The following is a 17,138-nucleotide window of genomic DNA, read 5'->3' on the forward strand; positions in this document are numbered from 1 at the left end:
TTAGGGATAGATCGTCATGGAGAAAATCTATCTATGTGTTCCCTAGAAGTCAAAAATGACTTGATGGTATATAATCAAGCAAGCAAGCTAAAATCAAGAAGCTAAACATTAAATCAAAGAATACTGGGTCCAGCATCCTGGTGCATTGATGATAAAGTGAAGCATAGAAGCAAGAGGCTAACAGAGCCTTTATTTGATCCTCACAAATATTATTCAGAAGCAAACCATTTTTTTCTGCAAACTTACACACTGTCCTTAAATTATTTTTTCCAGAAAAGCTTTCCACAATCACATAAAAAATGGCACTATTGTTAAAAAGGGGCAGGAGTGGAATGCCAAATATCTCTGCCTAGGGCGGGGGGGGGGGGAGTCTGTAAGGGTGGTCAAAAAAATCAAGATGGTGGCTACAGCAGTGTGATCAAAGCTCTGTGGCACAGAAAAAACAGGTGGAGCATCAATTATACCATTGTGGCTGCCAACTTTGACCATACCCTGCAGACACCTATCTGTGCTTCATGGAAGGACTGGGCCTGCCCATTTATAATTCAATAAGAACAAAATACATACAAACACACATGCGTGTGTGCGTGCACACACACACACACACACTGATAAAAGGAGCCCTGAAAATCATTTGAAACATCATTGAGACAAAAGCTTCAGAAAAGAAAAGGGGACTTTTGAGTATCATCACTTTATTTCATCTCAGGCATTTCCACCCCACCACGCAAACCTTTCCCCACCGTTCAAAATGCATTGGCTGGGAGTTCACGCGTTTGGAGAGTTCAGAAGAGACGGTCACCAACATCCACATCTTGAGCTTGGAGTTCATGCATCTCTTGAACTAAACGATGCAGCTTCTTTGGGCGTTCGGAAATAACAGTAACAGTAACAGTAACAATAACAATAACAACAGGAGGGGCGGCGGCGGCGGAGGCAACCGCCCACCCAACCTGCCGCTGCCGCGCTCAGGAGCCGCGGGGCAAGGCTTCCTGCCACGGCCCTCCCCCGGCGCCTTCCTCGCTCCCTCCTTCTTGGCAGGACTCGAAAGGGTTAAGGTTGGAGGCAGCCGCCAGGCTCTACCGCATACCTGGGCGAAAGGTTCACCTGCGCGCCGGCGGGGAGGAGAAAGTTCGCTCCGACGGGCGAAGGGGCTCTGCGGCTCTGCAGTCCGTCTTCTGCCGCCGCGCAGCTCCCAGCCGGACGGTAAGTGCTTCGGGGGAGGGTGGGCCAGACCTCACCCCATCCCTTCCACCCACCCCCGGCTCTGTCGCCGAAAGTTTCACCTCTCCAGCGGCGGCCGTGCGCCCTGGGCGCATGCCTGGATGGGGCGCGGCAGCCGCCCTCTCCTCCCGGTCGCTCGCAGGAACTGCGGTCGGGGGCGAGGGGGACGGGGCAGCGGCCGGCTGGCCCGGCGCCCGATCCTGCACAGGCTCCGCGGCTTCCGGAGGGCCCGATTCTTGCCAAGGCCCGGGGGCGCGGCGAAGGGCGCGGGGCGCTCCGGAGCGAATCGCCCAACTTGCGGGGCTCTTGCTGCGCCTAAGAAGCGGGCGGGTGGACTTTGCCTCTGAAGGGTGCCCGTAAGCTCGTCCTGGCCGGAGACTCAAGAATATGGAGCGGGGATCTGTGATCCTGGACTAGGTGGGCGCAGGTTCTGGATCTCGATCCGGAAAGCGGCCAGACGCCTGCGGGCGCCCCGGGGGTGTGTTACGCTGGCAATAGTCAAGTGGGTAGTGTATGCAAAATGAAATCGCTTGGATGGGTGTTGGCCGCGCTGAATTCCTTACTTATTTCTTGAGACCGTTGGAGGAAGAGGAGAGCGGCTGTGACGGCCTCTGCTTTTGTCTTACTGTTTCTTTTCCTTGTGCCTTTCAATTTCCAGCTCCCGATTTCCTTATTGTTATGAAACCTGCCTTAAGTAGCCCGAGACATGGTGAATGCTGGTTGGGATTGTAAACCCAATGGAGCACAAAATCTTGGCGAAGCTGCTGAAATTAAAATACAAATGGCCTAATGGTTAGCTTTGGGTCTAGCGGCACAAGACAGCTTAGAAACTCACTTATTTCCTCCCCACAACAGTCCAGTGAGGTAGGCTAGCCTAAGAGGAACTGACTGATCAAAGTCAACATATAAAGTACCCTTGGGGGCAATCCTGTTCTCCTTAAGATGCTCCATTGCATTGAGTGGTTTATATATAACCTTCAGTTGTAGTTTCTTGAATATGTAGTGCAGGATTTTTCAAACTTGGCAACTTTAAGATGCCTGGACTTCAACTCCCAGAATTCCCCAGCCAGCATGAGGAATTTGGGAGTTGAAGTCCACACATCTTAAAGTTGCCAAGTTTGAAAAGCACTGCCATAGTGGCTGGGTTCACCTGTCTTGCTGTCACCTAAACCAGATTTAACAGACTATTGACAGCTGGCTGCACACATTACAGAAGGAGAAAAAGAAACAAGGCATGTAAGAGCTTATTACAACACACTTTAAAAGGATTGGGCTTCGATTGCACAGCTGTGATTCGCCCCTTCCATAAAAGCTGTGGCCAAATTGTAATTTTTAAGATGATCAAAGTGGGAAATTACCTAATGCATAAGGAGCAATTGCATGGAATTTGATGAATTCAATCAAGTTTAAATGGAAAATGAAATCATCCTTTAGTTTTGTTTTGGTTTTAAGATTTCGTCGCTCAGGTCAACTTCTGGGACCAAAAATTAACGTCCCCTGTGGTGTTAAGGTTGGGGAAACATCCTTTCATCCTTAAGTTGGAAAATTGACTGTTTGGGGCCAGGCATTACAGGAAAAACAAGATAGAATCTTCTGGCCTTTTACTGTGTACATTGTAATCATATATGCAAAGGCACATTTCATCACTTCTAAAGAGCCACTGTTTATTATTCATGGATCTGTTAGACTTATACCCTGTCCTTTCTCCAGGAGCAAAAGGCAATTTGCCGGGGAATCATCAATTGATTCCCTGTGAGGTAAGTTGGGTCAAGAGGGAGGGGCTGGCCCCAGGTCCCCCAGGGGGCTTCCATGGCTGAGAGGGGACTAGAACCTGGGTCTCCCCCCTCCTAATCCAGCATCTTCCCCGCTACACCTGATTGGTTCTTGGGTTAAAAGGGAGGGAGTGGCCCAAAGTTAGCCAATGAGCTTCCATGGCTGGGGGGGGGACTAGAACCTCAGTCTCCCCAATCCTGGTCCAGCCCCTTCCCTACTAGACCTGATTGGCTCTTGGGCTGAGAGGAGGGACTGGTCCAGAATCCCCCAAGGAGGGCTAATGTGGACTTGAAGCAAGTAATCCCTCCTCCTAGTCTAGGATCCTCACCATTATCCAACCTTTCCCCTTGGGCTGAGAGGGAGACTGGCCCAAAGTCACCAATGAGCTTCCATGGCTGACAGGGGATTCAAACCCAGGTCTCCCAACTCCTAGTCCAACGCCTTCACCCCTAAACCACCCTGGTTCTGGAGCTGAGAGGGGGGCATTGGCTCAAAGTCCTCCAGGGAGCTTCCATGGCTGTGGGGGGAACAGAACCCAGCTCTCCCCACCGCTAGTCCAGCCCCTTCGCCATTGAGCCACACTGGCTCCCTTTTTCTTTTCTTTTGCTGCAAAAGATTTACACAGCCCTCCCTCTGGATGCTGTAATTTTGGGAGGAGAAATTGGAGAGGAAGGACCCAAGATCCTAAGCTAGTTAGAGGAGGGGAACTAATATTGCTTGCCAGGTGCCAGGTTGGCCTCCCATATTGATCACTGTTGGGTTTATCTAGGATTGACAGGCAGCTGTGCAAAAAGAAAAGCAGTTTGTTTGCTGGGTGTGATTTTTCTTTCTCTTCTGCTTTCACTGCTTCTGGATCGTTCTTCCCTGGTGACCATGTGGCTGGTTTTCTGAGGTTCCTCTGTGTCCATCCCAGCTAGTCTTATCAGCTGCAACCTTTGGGCAGCTGATAATGGCTCCTTAATTCTGCATAGGCTTTGTGGATTAAAGGGCAACCACCAGGGATGTGCTGGGGCGGTCAAACAAGTCAAGATGGTGGCTGCAACAATGTGTTTGGCTTCTGGACCCACCCCTGGTGCCCCTGGCAACCAAGCCAGACTTCAAATCAAGGCAGTAAGGCATTATTATTACCATTATTATTATAATATAAAATAATAATAATAAATTTATTTTATAATTTGATGGCATTTATAAAAGCTTGAAAGAAATAAAGCACTGAGCTAGACTCTACCACATGCATGCTTTTGCTTTTCCCCACCCACCCTCTCCAGCGAAGGAATGGTGGGGTCTTTAAGAGTTTGTATTATTTCAATTTATTTATGGCTTTCCCCCTGGAGGGCACAAAGATGTAGCTCCCTGAAAAATCTAAGATATAGTTCATTATTTGTATTTCTTATCTTTTTTTTTCTATCTGTGCAGTCGTGTCCAATTCTTGGAGACTGCCTGGACAAGTCCCCGCAGTTTTCTTGGCAAGTTTTCGGAAGTGGTTTGCCATTGCCTTCTTCCTAGGGCCAAGAGAGAGGGACCGGCCCAAAGTCACCCAGCTGGTGTTGTGCCTAAGGCAGGACCAGAACTCACAGTCTCCCGGTTTCTAGCCTGGTGCCTTAACCACAACACCAAACTGGCTCTCTCTCTGTATTTCTACCCTAAGCCTTTTCCTGTCAGAAAGGCCTTCCAAAGGCTTTGCCAGATTCAGAGTAACAAAACCTAGCTACAGGTACTCCTTGCTTAATGACCATTTGTTTAGTGACTGTTTGAAGTTACAACAGTGCTAAAAAAGTGACTTACAACCAGTGCCTGAAGTTACAACTGTTGCAGTGCCCCCACGATCACGTGATCACAATCCTGGTGCTTGGCAGCCAGCTCACACTTACAACGGTTTTAGTGTCCCGGGTCACGTGATCGCCATTTGTGACCTTCCCAGTTGGCTTCCGGCAAGCAAAATCAATGGGGAACTGTGTGATTTGCTTAACGACTGCCACAAAAAAAGGTTGTAAAATCAGATCCGATCACGTGATGATTCACATAATGACCGCATCACTTAGCAACCTAAACTACAGTCCCAATTGTCATTAAGTGAGGACGACCCCTATATGTGTGTGTGTGTGTGTGTGTGTCTATATATACACAAATATAATGTATTGTGCCAATCCATAGGTTATATGGATGCTGGGAGGGAGAGGAGGAAGGAAAGATGGTTAATACAGATTCTGAGAAAGGAAACAACTTGGACTACTGCAACACACTGTACTTGGGGCTGCCCTTGAAGAGCATTCGGAAGCTTCAGCTGGTACAGAATGCAGCTGCCCGGGTTGTCAATAGTGTCGGCTACTCGGCACATGTCACACCACTGCTTCGGGAGCTGCACTGGTTGCCGGTGTGTTTCCAGGTGCAATTCAAGGTGCTGGTTGTCGCCTTTAAAACCCTTCATGGGTTGGGACCATGAATCAAACAAGTAAAACAATACAAAAAATATATAAATACAGCCTTACCTGAGGGACTGTCTTTTCCCAGTTGTTTCTACCCATCCAATCCGGTCCGGCAGGCTGGGCGTGCTCCGGGTCCCATCAGCCAAGGAACGTCAGCTGGCGGGGACCAGGAGACGTGCCTCTTCTGCTGTGGCGCCTGCCCTCTGGAACACCCTCCCTCCCGAGATTCGGATGGCCCCCACCCTTTCGGCTTTTCGGAAGGCCTTGAAGACCTGGCTTTATGCCCGGGCCCCGAGTGTGCAAAGGGGCCCATTTCATGGTTGTGCTGACACCCACAGTTTGTTTAAGATCTCTTGGCTGCGCGTATACATACATACATACATACATACATATATATATATAATGTTGTTTTACTTGTTTGATTGTTTTTATTATTGTTAGCCGCCCAGAGTCACTGGCCTGAGATGAGCGGCTATATAAATGGAATAAATAAATAAATAAACAGGAAAAAAGAACGAAGGAGATGTGGGGATTTTATTTTTGCTTCTTTTGTTTCCTTATCTCTTGCCTACTCTTCCATTCTCTCTTCTAGCAAGGATAGGCATAGAGAGTGTTTGGGTAACCCCAACCTTTTAAAGCAGTAAAATAAAATCAGAGCTTTCATGAAAAAGCTAGAAGGGAGAGGGGATCTTGAGCACAGCCTGAAGGACGTGGAAGGAAAGAAGGGCCTGCAATGGAGTAGCCAGAAGGGGCTGTCGCTGGCTGGCTGGAATCCAACGCTGGCATATTCCACCACACTGTTCTATCTGCAGGCTTGGGGTGGGGGACCTCGGCGGGCTTCTATTTAGCTAACAAGCCAACACAACAAAGCCGTTCAGGCTGTGGGAGGCGTATATCTTGTTTATGCAGAACTAGAAAGATGAAATTAGGTACTCATGAATTGTTTGATTTGGATAATGCAAAACAGGGAGTCCCAGTTTTGGGCCCAAAAGAACATTGAGTGCCAGGTCAGGCCCTTGAGGGCCCATTGGCTAGAGTGCACAGGAGCATGTGAAGTGTGTGCGCAAAGATGCACAATCTTTTCCTCCACGCACAGTTACAAATGCATGCGGAGAAATCTATGCATGCATATCTATCTATCATCTATCTATCTATCTATCTATCTATCTATCTATCTATCTATCTATCTATCTATCTATCTCTGTCTATCTGTCTATCTGTCTATCTGTCTATCTGTCTGTCTGTCTGTCTATCTATCTATCTATCTATCTATCTATCTATCTATCTATCTATCTATCTATCTATCTATGTGTTTGGGTTTTCTCCTAACCTTCTCAACTCAGCAAAACTCCAACCATTGTAATACTGTAAGTCATTCCTTCACCAAGATGGACATAACTTTTTATGAGTTGTATTGGTGACTTTGAGCATTATGGTTGTGGTTAAAGTGTTTTATACCCTTGTAGAGTCATGTTTGTGAGATGGGAGGCCATATATGTTGCTTAAATAAAAATTATAAATGAACGGATACCAGTCAAACTGAGCCAGGGTTGAAAGGCCTGGTGAAGGAAAACGGAGGGAGAGGCCTTTAAGGGCCTCTGGGGGTCAAGAGTTCCAGCACGGGAGATTGGCGGAGTGGGTACCACAAGGAAGGCCACGTTCTCACTTCAGAGAGATAACAGGCTTTTAATGCACAGAACCTCTTAGCCCCTTGGGGAATGCATATCAGCTCTCCAGCCCCATGTAGAAGTTTCAGATCCATACAACTCCCATTCATTCATTCCCCTCTTCCCCAAGGAGAGAAAAATGGTTGAGCATGTGCTGCCACTGCAGAACAGACCCTGCGGACTGAACTTGTGGGCTGTAAAAGACCTGGGGAGGGGGAGATTTCAAGAAAGATTGGTCAGGAGCATCTATGGAAGAAGCAGCTACGATTGTGGATGTGTAGATCAGTGTTTCTCAACCTTGGCCACTTGAAGACGTGTGGACTTCAACTCCCAGAATTCCCCAGCCAGCATGGCTGGCTGGGGAATTCTGGGAGTTGAAGTCCACAAGTTTTCAAGTGGCCAAGGTTGAGAAACACTGATGTAGACATTTCAGTTTAATGCCAATTCATGTGCAGAAAAAGAGGAGCAAACTTGATTTGTGGTCGCATTCAGTTGGGAAGCCTCTGGTCTGTCTTTGCTCTCGCTCTGTTTGGTCCTTCACCTTCCTTTGCGGCATCATGAAAAGGAAAATGAGGCTGACCCGCATGGTGTTCTGGTTTGTAGGGGACAAACAGGGCGCATAGTCAGGTTGAACAAAAGCTTTTCCCAGTTCTTATTCCAGTAGAACCAGTTGTGGGAAGGCTGATGGGGAAACTCCTATTTTTGTCGGGGGACCTCATGTCCCTAACTATCTAACTAACTAATTAACTAACGAACTAACTAGCTCAACCTTTTTTCACACTTCTGGCTGGCAACTTTAATGGCCTCTAATCATGGGCTGCTGTTCGAGAACCACCATCGTATTTTGCAGGGTCGACCTCACCGTGTAAAATCTTGAGATCTCCCCCAAAGGTCTCATTTTTCTCTTGAGTGCAGCAACAGGGGGACGGGGAGATCGTCAGTAGCCATGGATCAGTGGCGTCAGCAAGCAGGGGTGTGTTTTTGACACCCAAGGCTCACACTTAGCTGGACCCTGGCACAGTCAACTGGGTAAAGCTAGGATTTCTCGGGTGTTTCAGAGTGGAGAGGGGCTGGATTTTTATTTTGCTAAATCTGTGAGTCCTTGGAAAATTCTCTTTCTCAGCTATTTGTTAGTGCATTTGACAATTGTTGCTGGAAAAAGACACAGTTGTGCTTCCTGGGAGTTGAGACTGACTCAAAAGAGCTTTACCTTTTTGCTGGTAGTGATGATGGTCAAATTTCAGGGGGTCTGGAGAATACAGGCTGACCACCCTAATTTGAGGGTCAGAACAGATTTGGCCCAAGGCGGTCAGCTGCTGACCCTCATAATCCCTTTAATTGTACGGATGTGTGTGGGTATATTCATGAAACCGAATTTTTATTTTATTTATTTATCTGTATATCGAATTTGTCACTGCCCATCTCGTTGAACAACTCTGGCTGAATTTACTTAACCTGGCAACAAAATTAACCAATTTTTCTGGGTTAGTGCCTTACATGGACCCATCAGCTTTCCTGTTTTTGCCTCAACCCCCCCCCCCCCAAATTCTGTGAGGTTGAAACTAACCCAGCTGAGCATGTTGTGTTAAGTGTAGCACTGCCCTGTTGTGTGAACACAGCCTGTGGGGGTACTTTTCTCTAGCGCTCAACTTAAGTGGCGCATGCCCACCAGATTGTATCCGAAATAGTTGCATTGAAAATAAAAGCAAAATGTTGGCCATAGTTTGCCCTTAGTTGGGCAGAAGTCAAAACGCAGGTGGATTCGAAGGAGCAAAGAAGTTGCCCCAGAATATGTGCTGCTGGAGAAGATGTGGGATCAGCATTTCTCAGACTTGGTCATTTGAAGATGTGTTGAACTACAACTCCCAGAATTCCCCAGCCAGCATGGCTGGCTGGGGAATTCTGGGAGTTGTAGTTCACACATCTTCAAGTGGCCAAAGTTGAGAAACATTGCATGAGATGCTGGTGAGCAAGACGCCCTCTGCTGTTCATTCCCATTTATGGGATTTTGAGGCAGGGAAAACCACCATAACTCTTCCCAGAGAAGGCTAAAACTCCAAGATCTGTTGCCATCTTGGGAACATCCCACAATTTAAGGGTTTGTTTCTGAGCCGAAGTGCTTCCCCCGTCCTTGTCGGGTGTCCGTCCTATCTGTGCGTCTAAAGAAGTCGACAATCAAATACGGATTGTTTTAGCTGACCGATTCCATCAGATTTAGACCTCATCTTTCCTCCAGAAGCTCAGTTTAAAAGCTATTTCATGCTTTTAAATGTGCCTAGAGGTTTGAAAAAGAAGAATTTCTTAAGGAAGGAGGGGGCTTTTATTTGCACAAAGCTATTGCAGAGCTTCCTGTACTGACGGGGGGTGCCTGGTTACATTTGAGGTAGAGGACTTTTTTTCCCAAGCACTTGATCACAACCCAGTTTCCAAGGAAAAAACAGAATTTAAGAAATTCTCTAGGTTTGGCCTCTGCGTGCAATGGATCTGCCCTTTGCGTGGCTCACTGAGGGCCTCCCGGAACTACAATTTCCATATTCCTGAAGGGCATCAGGCTGGTTAAGTATAGCCCAATGATCCTACCTAGCTATTTTAGCTTTTCTGCAAAATCTTTGAGATCTGGGTAAAATCTGGGATTTACCTTCGCCCTCAGCTGAGCAATTTCCTCCCTTTTCTCTGCTAACAGCAGTCCAAACCTTCAACAACAAATATTGACACTGGGAGCTGGAGGGGAAACTAGATTTATCTGCGGTTTACCAAATTCAGAGAGGTATTCAGAGACAAGGTCAGCAATTTTTCAGGCTGAATGCTGGTTTTCAAAATCCCCCTGGGTCTCTTGAATTCCCCACTGGAGGCCCAGTGTAGAGGGAGAATTTGGCCAAATAAAGGAAGGAACTTTTGAACCCATGAGTTTATAAGACCTCAGCTCGACTGCAGAGCCCCTCCTGGTGTTTTGGAGTGTAGAATTCTGCAGGACGTGGCCGGTGATCATGGATTATGGGTAGTGTGGTCTGATTGGGTCTGATGAAAAGTTGCAAGAGAGTTTTCATCAAAGGCCGACTGGAAGGCAGCAAAGCTGTGTCTTTCTTTTCCTATGCTTTTCGATATTGGCTTTCCATCTAGGTTTTTGTTAGTCCCCCGGAATTATTTGATTCAGATGGGTGGCCGTGTGAATTCACTGAATAAGTACGTGTCCACCAGTACAGCATCCAAAAACAAACCGTGGGACTGTAGGTGCTTTAAGCTAACTAATTTCTTGCTGCACACCCACCAGCACTGGAAATTAAGCATGACGGCATTTCCTGAAGCAGGCGTTAGGGGCCCTCCTGATATTTTGGGCTACATTTCCAGAGCATTCCCAGGCCCCTATCCATGATCCTGCAACTGCACCAGTTGACTGCGTAGGAAGCCGCTGCCCGTGTTAAGCGGGCAGACCAAGGCTGGAACCTTTTAAAAGCTGGCGTGGTTAAAGGAGCTGGGAAGCAGGAGCCTTGCTCTCCCGCAGGTCACTCTGTTCTCCTGGTTGCCTGCTCTGCCTTCTCTAGCCCTGCGTGGGCCAGCTGCAGCCAAGTCTGCGGCTCAGGATTCTTCCAAGGTTTCCTTACGTCCACCGGAGCCTGCTGGCTTACGTAGCTTGGCAGAGAACTGGAGTGCGCTGGCCCCACCTGGAATCGGTGTGTGAGTGGCGAGGTTTCACCTGACCCAGGTGCCGGGGGCGGGACTTGGGAACTCAAGGAAGGGGGGCGGAGGAGAAACAGGGGGTGGCCCTGATGCTCTGCCAGCCTGTTTTTCCGGGGAAAGGCTCAGCTGCTTAGCTGGAGCAGGTCGAACAAAGTCTCCCCAGGACTTGGAAGGGTTCTCCTGCAACCCTCTGAGCCCCACTTGGACTCCTCGGAGCCATCCTGTTTCCGGGAGGATGGTGACCAGCCCAGGTGACCGCTGAGCAACATGGCTGTGAGGTTTCAGGCAAGTGTAAATGCAAAAAGACTAGCTTCTGTGAGTGTGTGTGTGTGTGTGTGTCTCGAGCGACTGCTTTCCACGGTGCAAAAAATGCACCGAGAAAGCTTTGGGAGTTGCAAATTAAGTCTTGATTGTTTGACCCAGCCAGCCAGCCAGCCAGCCAGCTGTGCTGCTCTGGGCCCAACACTTTCATGTCAAGGGCGTGGGCAACCAGGGGTTTTCTGGGAATGAAAGTGATCAGGCAGTTCAGGAGCCCTTTTCGTGTTTCTAGGATTGCAACTTTAGTGTAATAAGGTGAAAAATGTTTCTGCATTCTCCCCGTAAACACCTGGGCTGGTGCTGAGAAACAATGAAGGGATGAGTGTATTCGGGGCACAGGAAGAACGCGTGTCACTGAATCACCGAATCATTCACGGTCAGCGTCTTGGCATGTGTGTGGGTGCGTTGTTTTGTGCTTTGGGGTGGAATGTGGTTTCTACCACATGGTTGGAGCACAAGTAACACTTTCCAAAAAAACAGGCTGCTAGTGAGGATTCGGCTCGCCGCTTCGAATTCTGTGCTCATACCCCTGCTGAACTCGGCGTCTTTTTGGAACGGAAACATGCTTCTTCCTCATCCTCTAGATCTGAGTTTCCCAGATAGTAAACAGGCAAGAGCAGGTAGTCATTCAACAGATGCATCAGTTCCCTGGAATGGCTTTCACAGGGGGAGGGAGTGGGGGGAGGAGACAGCGTTGCACAAGGGTTCTTCCTGCTTATGAAATTATAGTTCAAAAATGTTAAGCAGCCCTGCCAAGAACAAGCCCTGCTGGGTTGTGGGCTTTGGGAAGGTGATGGGGGCAGTCATGGGCGAATCCGGCTGGAAACAAAGGCCCTCCAGAGCGTTGTAGTGTCAGCAGCCCAGGAATGTGGGTTTGCCACTGGCAGCGACAGCGCTCATTATATCTCAGGGAATTGTTTACCTTTCCAGAAAGTTGGGTTGTGTGCAAGGCCCAAAGTCTGCCGTGCTCCACGTGGGCCAGGAAGGCTCCTTTGATGAGCAAGGAAGCTCAAAAGGCTGAATTGTGGGTCCCTGGCACACAAAGTTGCAGGTTCCAATCCCCCAAATGAAAAAGGGACAAGAACCAGGGGATGGAGAAGAAACTTCAATCTGCTGGACATTTTGGAGCAGTGTTTCTCAACCTCGGCAACTTTAAGACAGGTGGACTTCAACTCCCAGAATTCCCCAGCCAGCCTTGCTGGCTGGGGAATTCTGGGAGTTGAAGTCCACCCGTCTCAAAGTTGCCACGGTTGAGGAACCCTGCGCTAAACCATCTCCAGTCTCCATTTGAAAACCTCCATGGAGGAGGAGGTCCCCCATTATTTTAGGCAGAATTTGCCACTGCTTAACAGTTTTTATAATCCAGAAATTCCTCCCAGAATCCAGCCTGAATTTCCTTTCTTTAATTTCACATCTTTCCGGCATTCCTCTTAGAACTGTAAGAGCCAAAGCATTGGTTCATCCAGTCATAATATTTTTTTATCCTATTCCTTGAATTAATGACTTTAAAACATTGCCACCATTTTTTTAAAAAAAGAAGCATCTTTGGGTTTGGGTGAGACCATATGGAGGAGTCTTTCTCCTCTTTTGCGAATTTACTTCTTGTTTTAATTGAGGATCCATTAAGCATAATTAACAATTAAAGATATATGCTGACTCTATATTAGAGAGGCTAGATAGGAAGATGACAACTATGGTTTTGAAATTGGAGGAAGAAACCTGTACCATGCTGTTGACGCTACTCTGACAGCTGAAAATGCACATGATCTGGAAGATCTAGTAATGATAGTCAGGGAGCACAGTGAAAAAATGGGTTTAAGAATATAAAGAAGACCAACTTAATCATCACGGCTATAACAACCAGCCTTAGAATTAACATTGAAGATATTGAATTAGTGGATAGTTTCTGCCATTTAGGATTGACTATCTGGAGAAGTTGGTCCTACATTCAGAGTTCTCACTCAAGGCACAAATGACCAGGCTCAAATTATCATATATGGACACTTTATATGAATACCTACTCTCTAAAGAAGCCCTTAATGCTGGGAAAGGTGGAAGGAAAGAGAAGAAGAAGATGACCAGCAGCAAAGAGGATGGACTCAGTTATAGTGGTGATGGACACACCATTGGAAGACCTGATAAACCAGATGAGGGACAGATTGTCTTGGAAAAAAGTCTACCTATGTGGTTGTTAAGAGTTGACAATGACTTGATGGTGCATAATCAATCAATCAACAGTAAAGCACCAGCAGTCAAGCAATACACCGCAGACTAGCACTTGGTAGAGTAGCAGTGAAGGCCTTGGAAAAGATATTCAAATGCTGTGCTGTATCTATTACCTACAAAGATCAGGATTGTGGAAGCCATGGTCTTCCCTGTGACCATCTACAGAAGTGAAAGTTGGACTTCGAAGAAGCAGGGTAGGAAGAGTATTGATGCTTTTGAACTTTGGGGTTGGAGAAGACTCCTGCGAATACCTTGTTACCAGCCAAGAAAACAAACCAATGGATCACCAAACAAATCAACCCCAAGTTCTCACTCGAGGCACAAATGACCAGGCTCAAATTATCCTACTTTGGACACATGATGCAAAAACCTAGTTCTCTGGAGAAGGCTCTCATGCTGGGAAAGGTGGAAGGAAAGAGAAGAAGAGGACAACCAGCAGCAAGGGGGGGATGGACTCAGCTACAGGGGCGATGGAGGTGCCATTGGAAGATCTGAAGGCCCAAGTTAGGAACAGATCGTCCTGGAGAAAATTTATCTGTGTGGTCGTTGAGAATCAATTCTGGCTTGGTGGCATATAATCACTCAACCAAACAAGCTCATGATAATTACTTTCTCATCCACTCAATAGCCTGTGGCATAATTTTGCAATGCCCACCTAATGAATTGTTCTTGAGTCATTGCTGATGTTGCAGCAGTAAACTATTTTTTGTTTTTATTTTAAAGGCGAACTTGGGCACTTCTAACTTACCTGCTTCATCCAGGAAAAACCTTTTAGTGCTGGTTCAGTTTTTAGGCATTGTTTAGGAATATATGTGCATTCTTGGGTAAAACGGAAGGCCTGTCTAATCTAGCATGGTGTTTGCTGTGAGCTGAGCCTGAAGGTAACATTAATTTTTTGTGTCTTCTTCCTGGTTCTAAATAATCTCAGGTAGACTGCCTTTGAAGCTGAAATTTCTATTTCCATCTCATTATCCTCATCCCTGTCATCACCAATGTTTGTTAAGAAAAATTCTGCAAAGGTTTATGTAGTCCAGTATCCTGTTATTCCTCTTCTTGTTGGTCTTCTCTTCAGATAGACTCCCTCTGAACCTAGAAGTTCTTTTTGCCATTCACAATAATGTATATTGTGGCAGCAATTTTGCTAGGCCTCTCCTAAACCCCACACCCTTGGAAGTCACGGTGTTACTAGAATTCTAGTCTTACAGGACAAGAAGGGAAAAAAAACCCAGGCTGTGTTTATCATTACACAGTGAGATACCACACTGTATTTTTTTAAACAGTGGACAGAATGTCAATAATCATGCATAAAACTGTTAAGACTACATTCAAACATATTAAGTGATTTTTCCCAGATAAATTCAGGTGCCCGTTTTTAACTTTAACTATAGATAATTCTGTAGTTTGCAAACAGTTGCTTATGTGAATTCTGTTTCTGTTTCTGCTTGTGTTTCTGTTAATAACATCATGTGCCCCAAGACAGGTTGATTTCCCCCCCCCCCCAGGGCTATGCAATATATTTCAAGCATGGGAGTGCAAAACTTCTATTTTGAACGTTGGGGAGCATTTGCATTTGAAAATAGTGTGTTCTGAGCTTGCCATGTTTCCAGGGTATTCAAAATTGTCTGATTCTATTTTGAAATGCAGTTTTGCACTTAAAAAATGAGGCAGCTGTGAAATGTTGCAGCGGAGCAGTCCAGAGCAAAATTCTTTGTAGATTACTCTGTACTTTACTCCTTTCACCTTGTGAGAGGACCTTCCGTTAATATCCTGAATGATGTGATAAATCTTACCGGCTGCTAGATCTCAATGAGTACCATTCTTTTCCCTCCCCAGCTGAACGAGCTCAAGCCAGGGGCGTCCGAAAGGGGAGTGGGCCAAAAACGTCAAAATGGTAATTGCAAGCACGCAATTAAAGTCCTGTCCCCTTTTTTTCATACATTGGATCAATGTTTCTCAAAGTATGGTTTGAGGCGTCCCCCAAGACCCTCTCAGGGGTCCGTGAAATCAAAATTATGTGCCAGTCTATGCTGAAAAATAAAACAATATTAGAACCCCATCAAACAATCACGAGAACTGGTAGCGGCAGCAAATGCATCAATTTTCATTTTTCATACGGTAAATATCAGTAAATATAACCCATGCAAACAAAAGCTCTTTCAGGGTCCTCCGTAATAAAAAAATAAGTGGGTTAGGGTCCTGAGAGAAGAAAGTTCAAGAAACATTGCGTTTTTCTTTTTTAAAAGGATTCTGGAGATCCTTACAGACCTCAGCCAATCATAATTTTCAAAAAATATTTTGTGTGTTATGTTTTTTTGAAGTCCCCTAGTGTCACGAGGCCGAGATGGGTGGCTATGTAAATCCTATAAATGAAGACAGTCTTTCAAAGAGGAAAGCCAGGTCAGACCTAATTGGAATACGGAGGGGAGACCACCAGAACATCTAGACTGGGCATGAAGAAAATACCCCAGAAGAAAGCAGCAGCAAAACCACGTCCGTATGATTTTATCAGTGCCAAGAAAACCTCAACAGCAGTAGCACACGACTCAAGGGAATTGTCTACTTTACCCTTACACCTTGTGACGCCAGTTGGTTTGCACCATGGGATGAGAGGGACATTGGAAGATGGCATTTTGTTTGCGTTCTGCAACTCATCTCAGTGAAAACACAACTCCACCCAAGAGCGCCTGAGCTCCTGCGTTTTTAAATTCCACTTTTGAATTTAAAACAACACCAGGGCGCTGCATCTTCCTCTGCATTTAATTAGGGGAAGGAGGCAGGAACAGAGCAATGTAAACGTCGATGGCAGATTTGTCTGGGGCACCTATTTGCAAATGCCTCGTGAATTGTTTCCATAAATACCCCGGGCGAAAAGCTGTGCAGAATCCCTCAAGGAGTTTGCAGAGAAGTATTTTTCCTTCTCCTCTGACTCCCGTGCGGGAAACTGGTCCTCAGGTTTGCTTCAGAGGAACGATGACCTATTTTTCTCCTTAAAATATTTCGGCGCCATGTTTCTGCTGCAAAATTGCATCCAGTCAGTCAGCTTAAAAGGACAGGAAAATCATATTCAAACAGTTTGGGGGGTTGGTAAAATCAGCTAGAAAATGCCTTTTTCTTTTTTCAAAGCTATTAACAGAGGGTGCAGATGACTGTTTATAAAAAAATATCTGGGAGTTTAAACCTCCTAAGCTGCAAAGGGGAATAATGGAAGGAATTGTATGAAGTTATGTAAGAAGAAGAGTGGAAATCGGCATTCACCTCTGTTGTTCTTGTTGCTTTTTCTGAAGTTGCTTTGTATTTTTGTAGAATATGGGCTTTTCCACATTTGTTTATACCTCTCTACCTTAGGAGGAGGAATTCAGGACACAGAAACTTAAAATAGCATCTGAAATGTTAACTCTTTCAGGGGGATTCACTTGCATGAAAAGTTACAAGTAGGTTACAGTTTATATCTTAGTTAACAACAACAAAATGTTCTTTTTTTTTAATAACAATTTGCTCTTGAAAAGCCTCGGAGAATGAAACAGCGGTCAGAAACCGTAAATCCAGCTTCAGAGGCTTAGGAAGATCTTTCATTCTCTTCCTCAGCTTTCCCTTCATTGATATTCTCCAATGGGGGCATCCGAGAAAGGACCTTGAACGCAGACAGAGTATTTGATTTTGGGCCGAATCGCGTGGGAAAACCAGTCTTTTCAAAAGGGGACTGAGACACTTGAAGCCAGGGTGTGCAACTGGTTTTGAACCCGTAAATGGTGCCGCGTTCTAGAAGACGGCTGAGAAGAAAGCGAAGGGCAAGGGCAAAAAATACTTGATTTAATCTGACGAAAAT

General features: G+C 46.2%; 1 protein-coding gene across 2 annotated transcripts in view; it reads left to right on the plus strand.

Annotated features, from left to right (window-relative positions):
• The first annotated feature begins 1,082 nt into the window (after positions 1 to 1,082).
• The window catches only part of TJP3 (tight junction protein 3), a 47,723-nt gene continuing 31,667 nt past the window's right edge, over positions 1,083 to 17,138 (plus strand). Inside the window, exon 1 of one of the 2 annotated variants that reach the window (XM_007431789.4) lies at positions 1,083 to 1,206. Coding sequence is in view for 1 of the 2 variants with exons in the window: in XM_007431787.4 (XP_007431849.1) it covers positions 11,036 to 11,053 (18 nt within the window). In the remaining variant the exon portion in view is untranslated. Of the gene's footprint in view, positions 1,207 to 10,818; positions 11,054 to 17,138 lie in introns of those variants that run through there. The other variant, XM_007431787.4, reaches the window with a different exon arrangement.

Source organism: Python bivittatus, unplaced genomic scaffold (genome assembly GCF_059951505.1).
Source record: "Python bivittatus isolate LINGU-HERP-01145 unplaced genomic scaffold, Pbiv_v1 ctg000580_np1212, whole genome shotgun sequence".
Lineage (NCBI taxonomy): Eukaryota > Metazoa > Chordata > Lepidosauria > Squamata > Pythonidae > Python > Python bivittatus.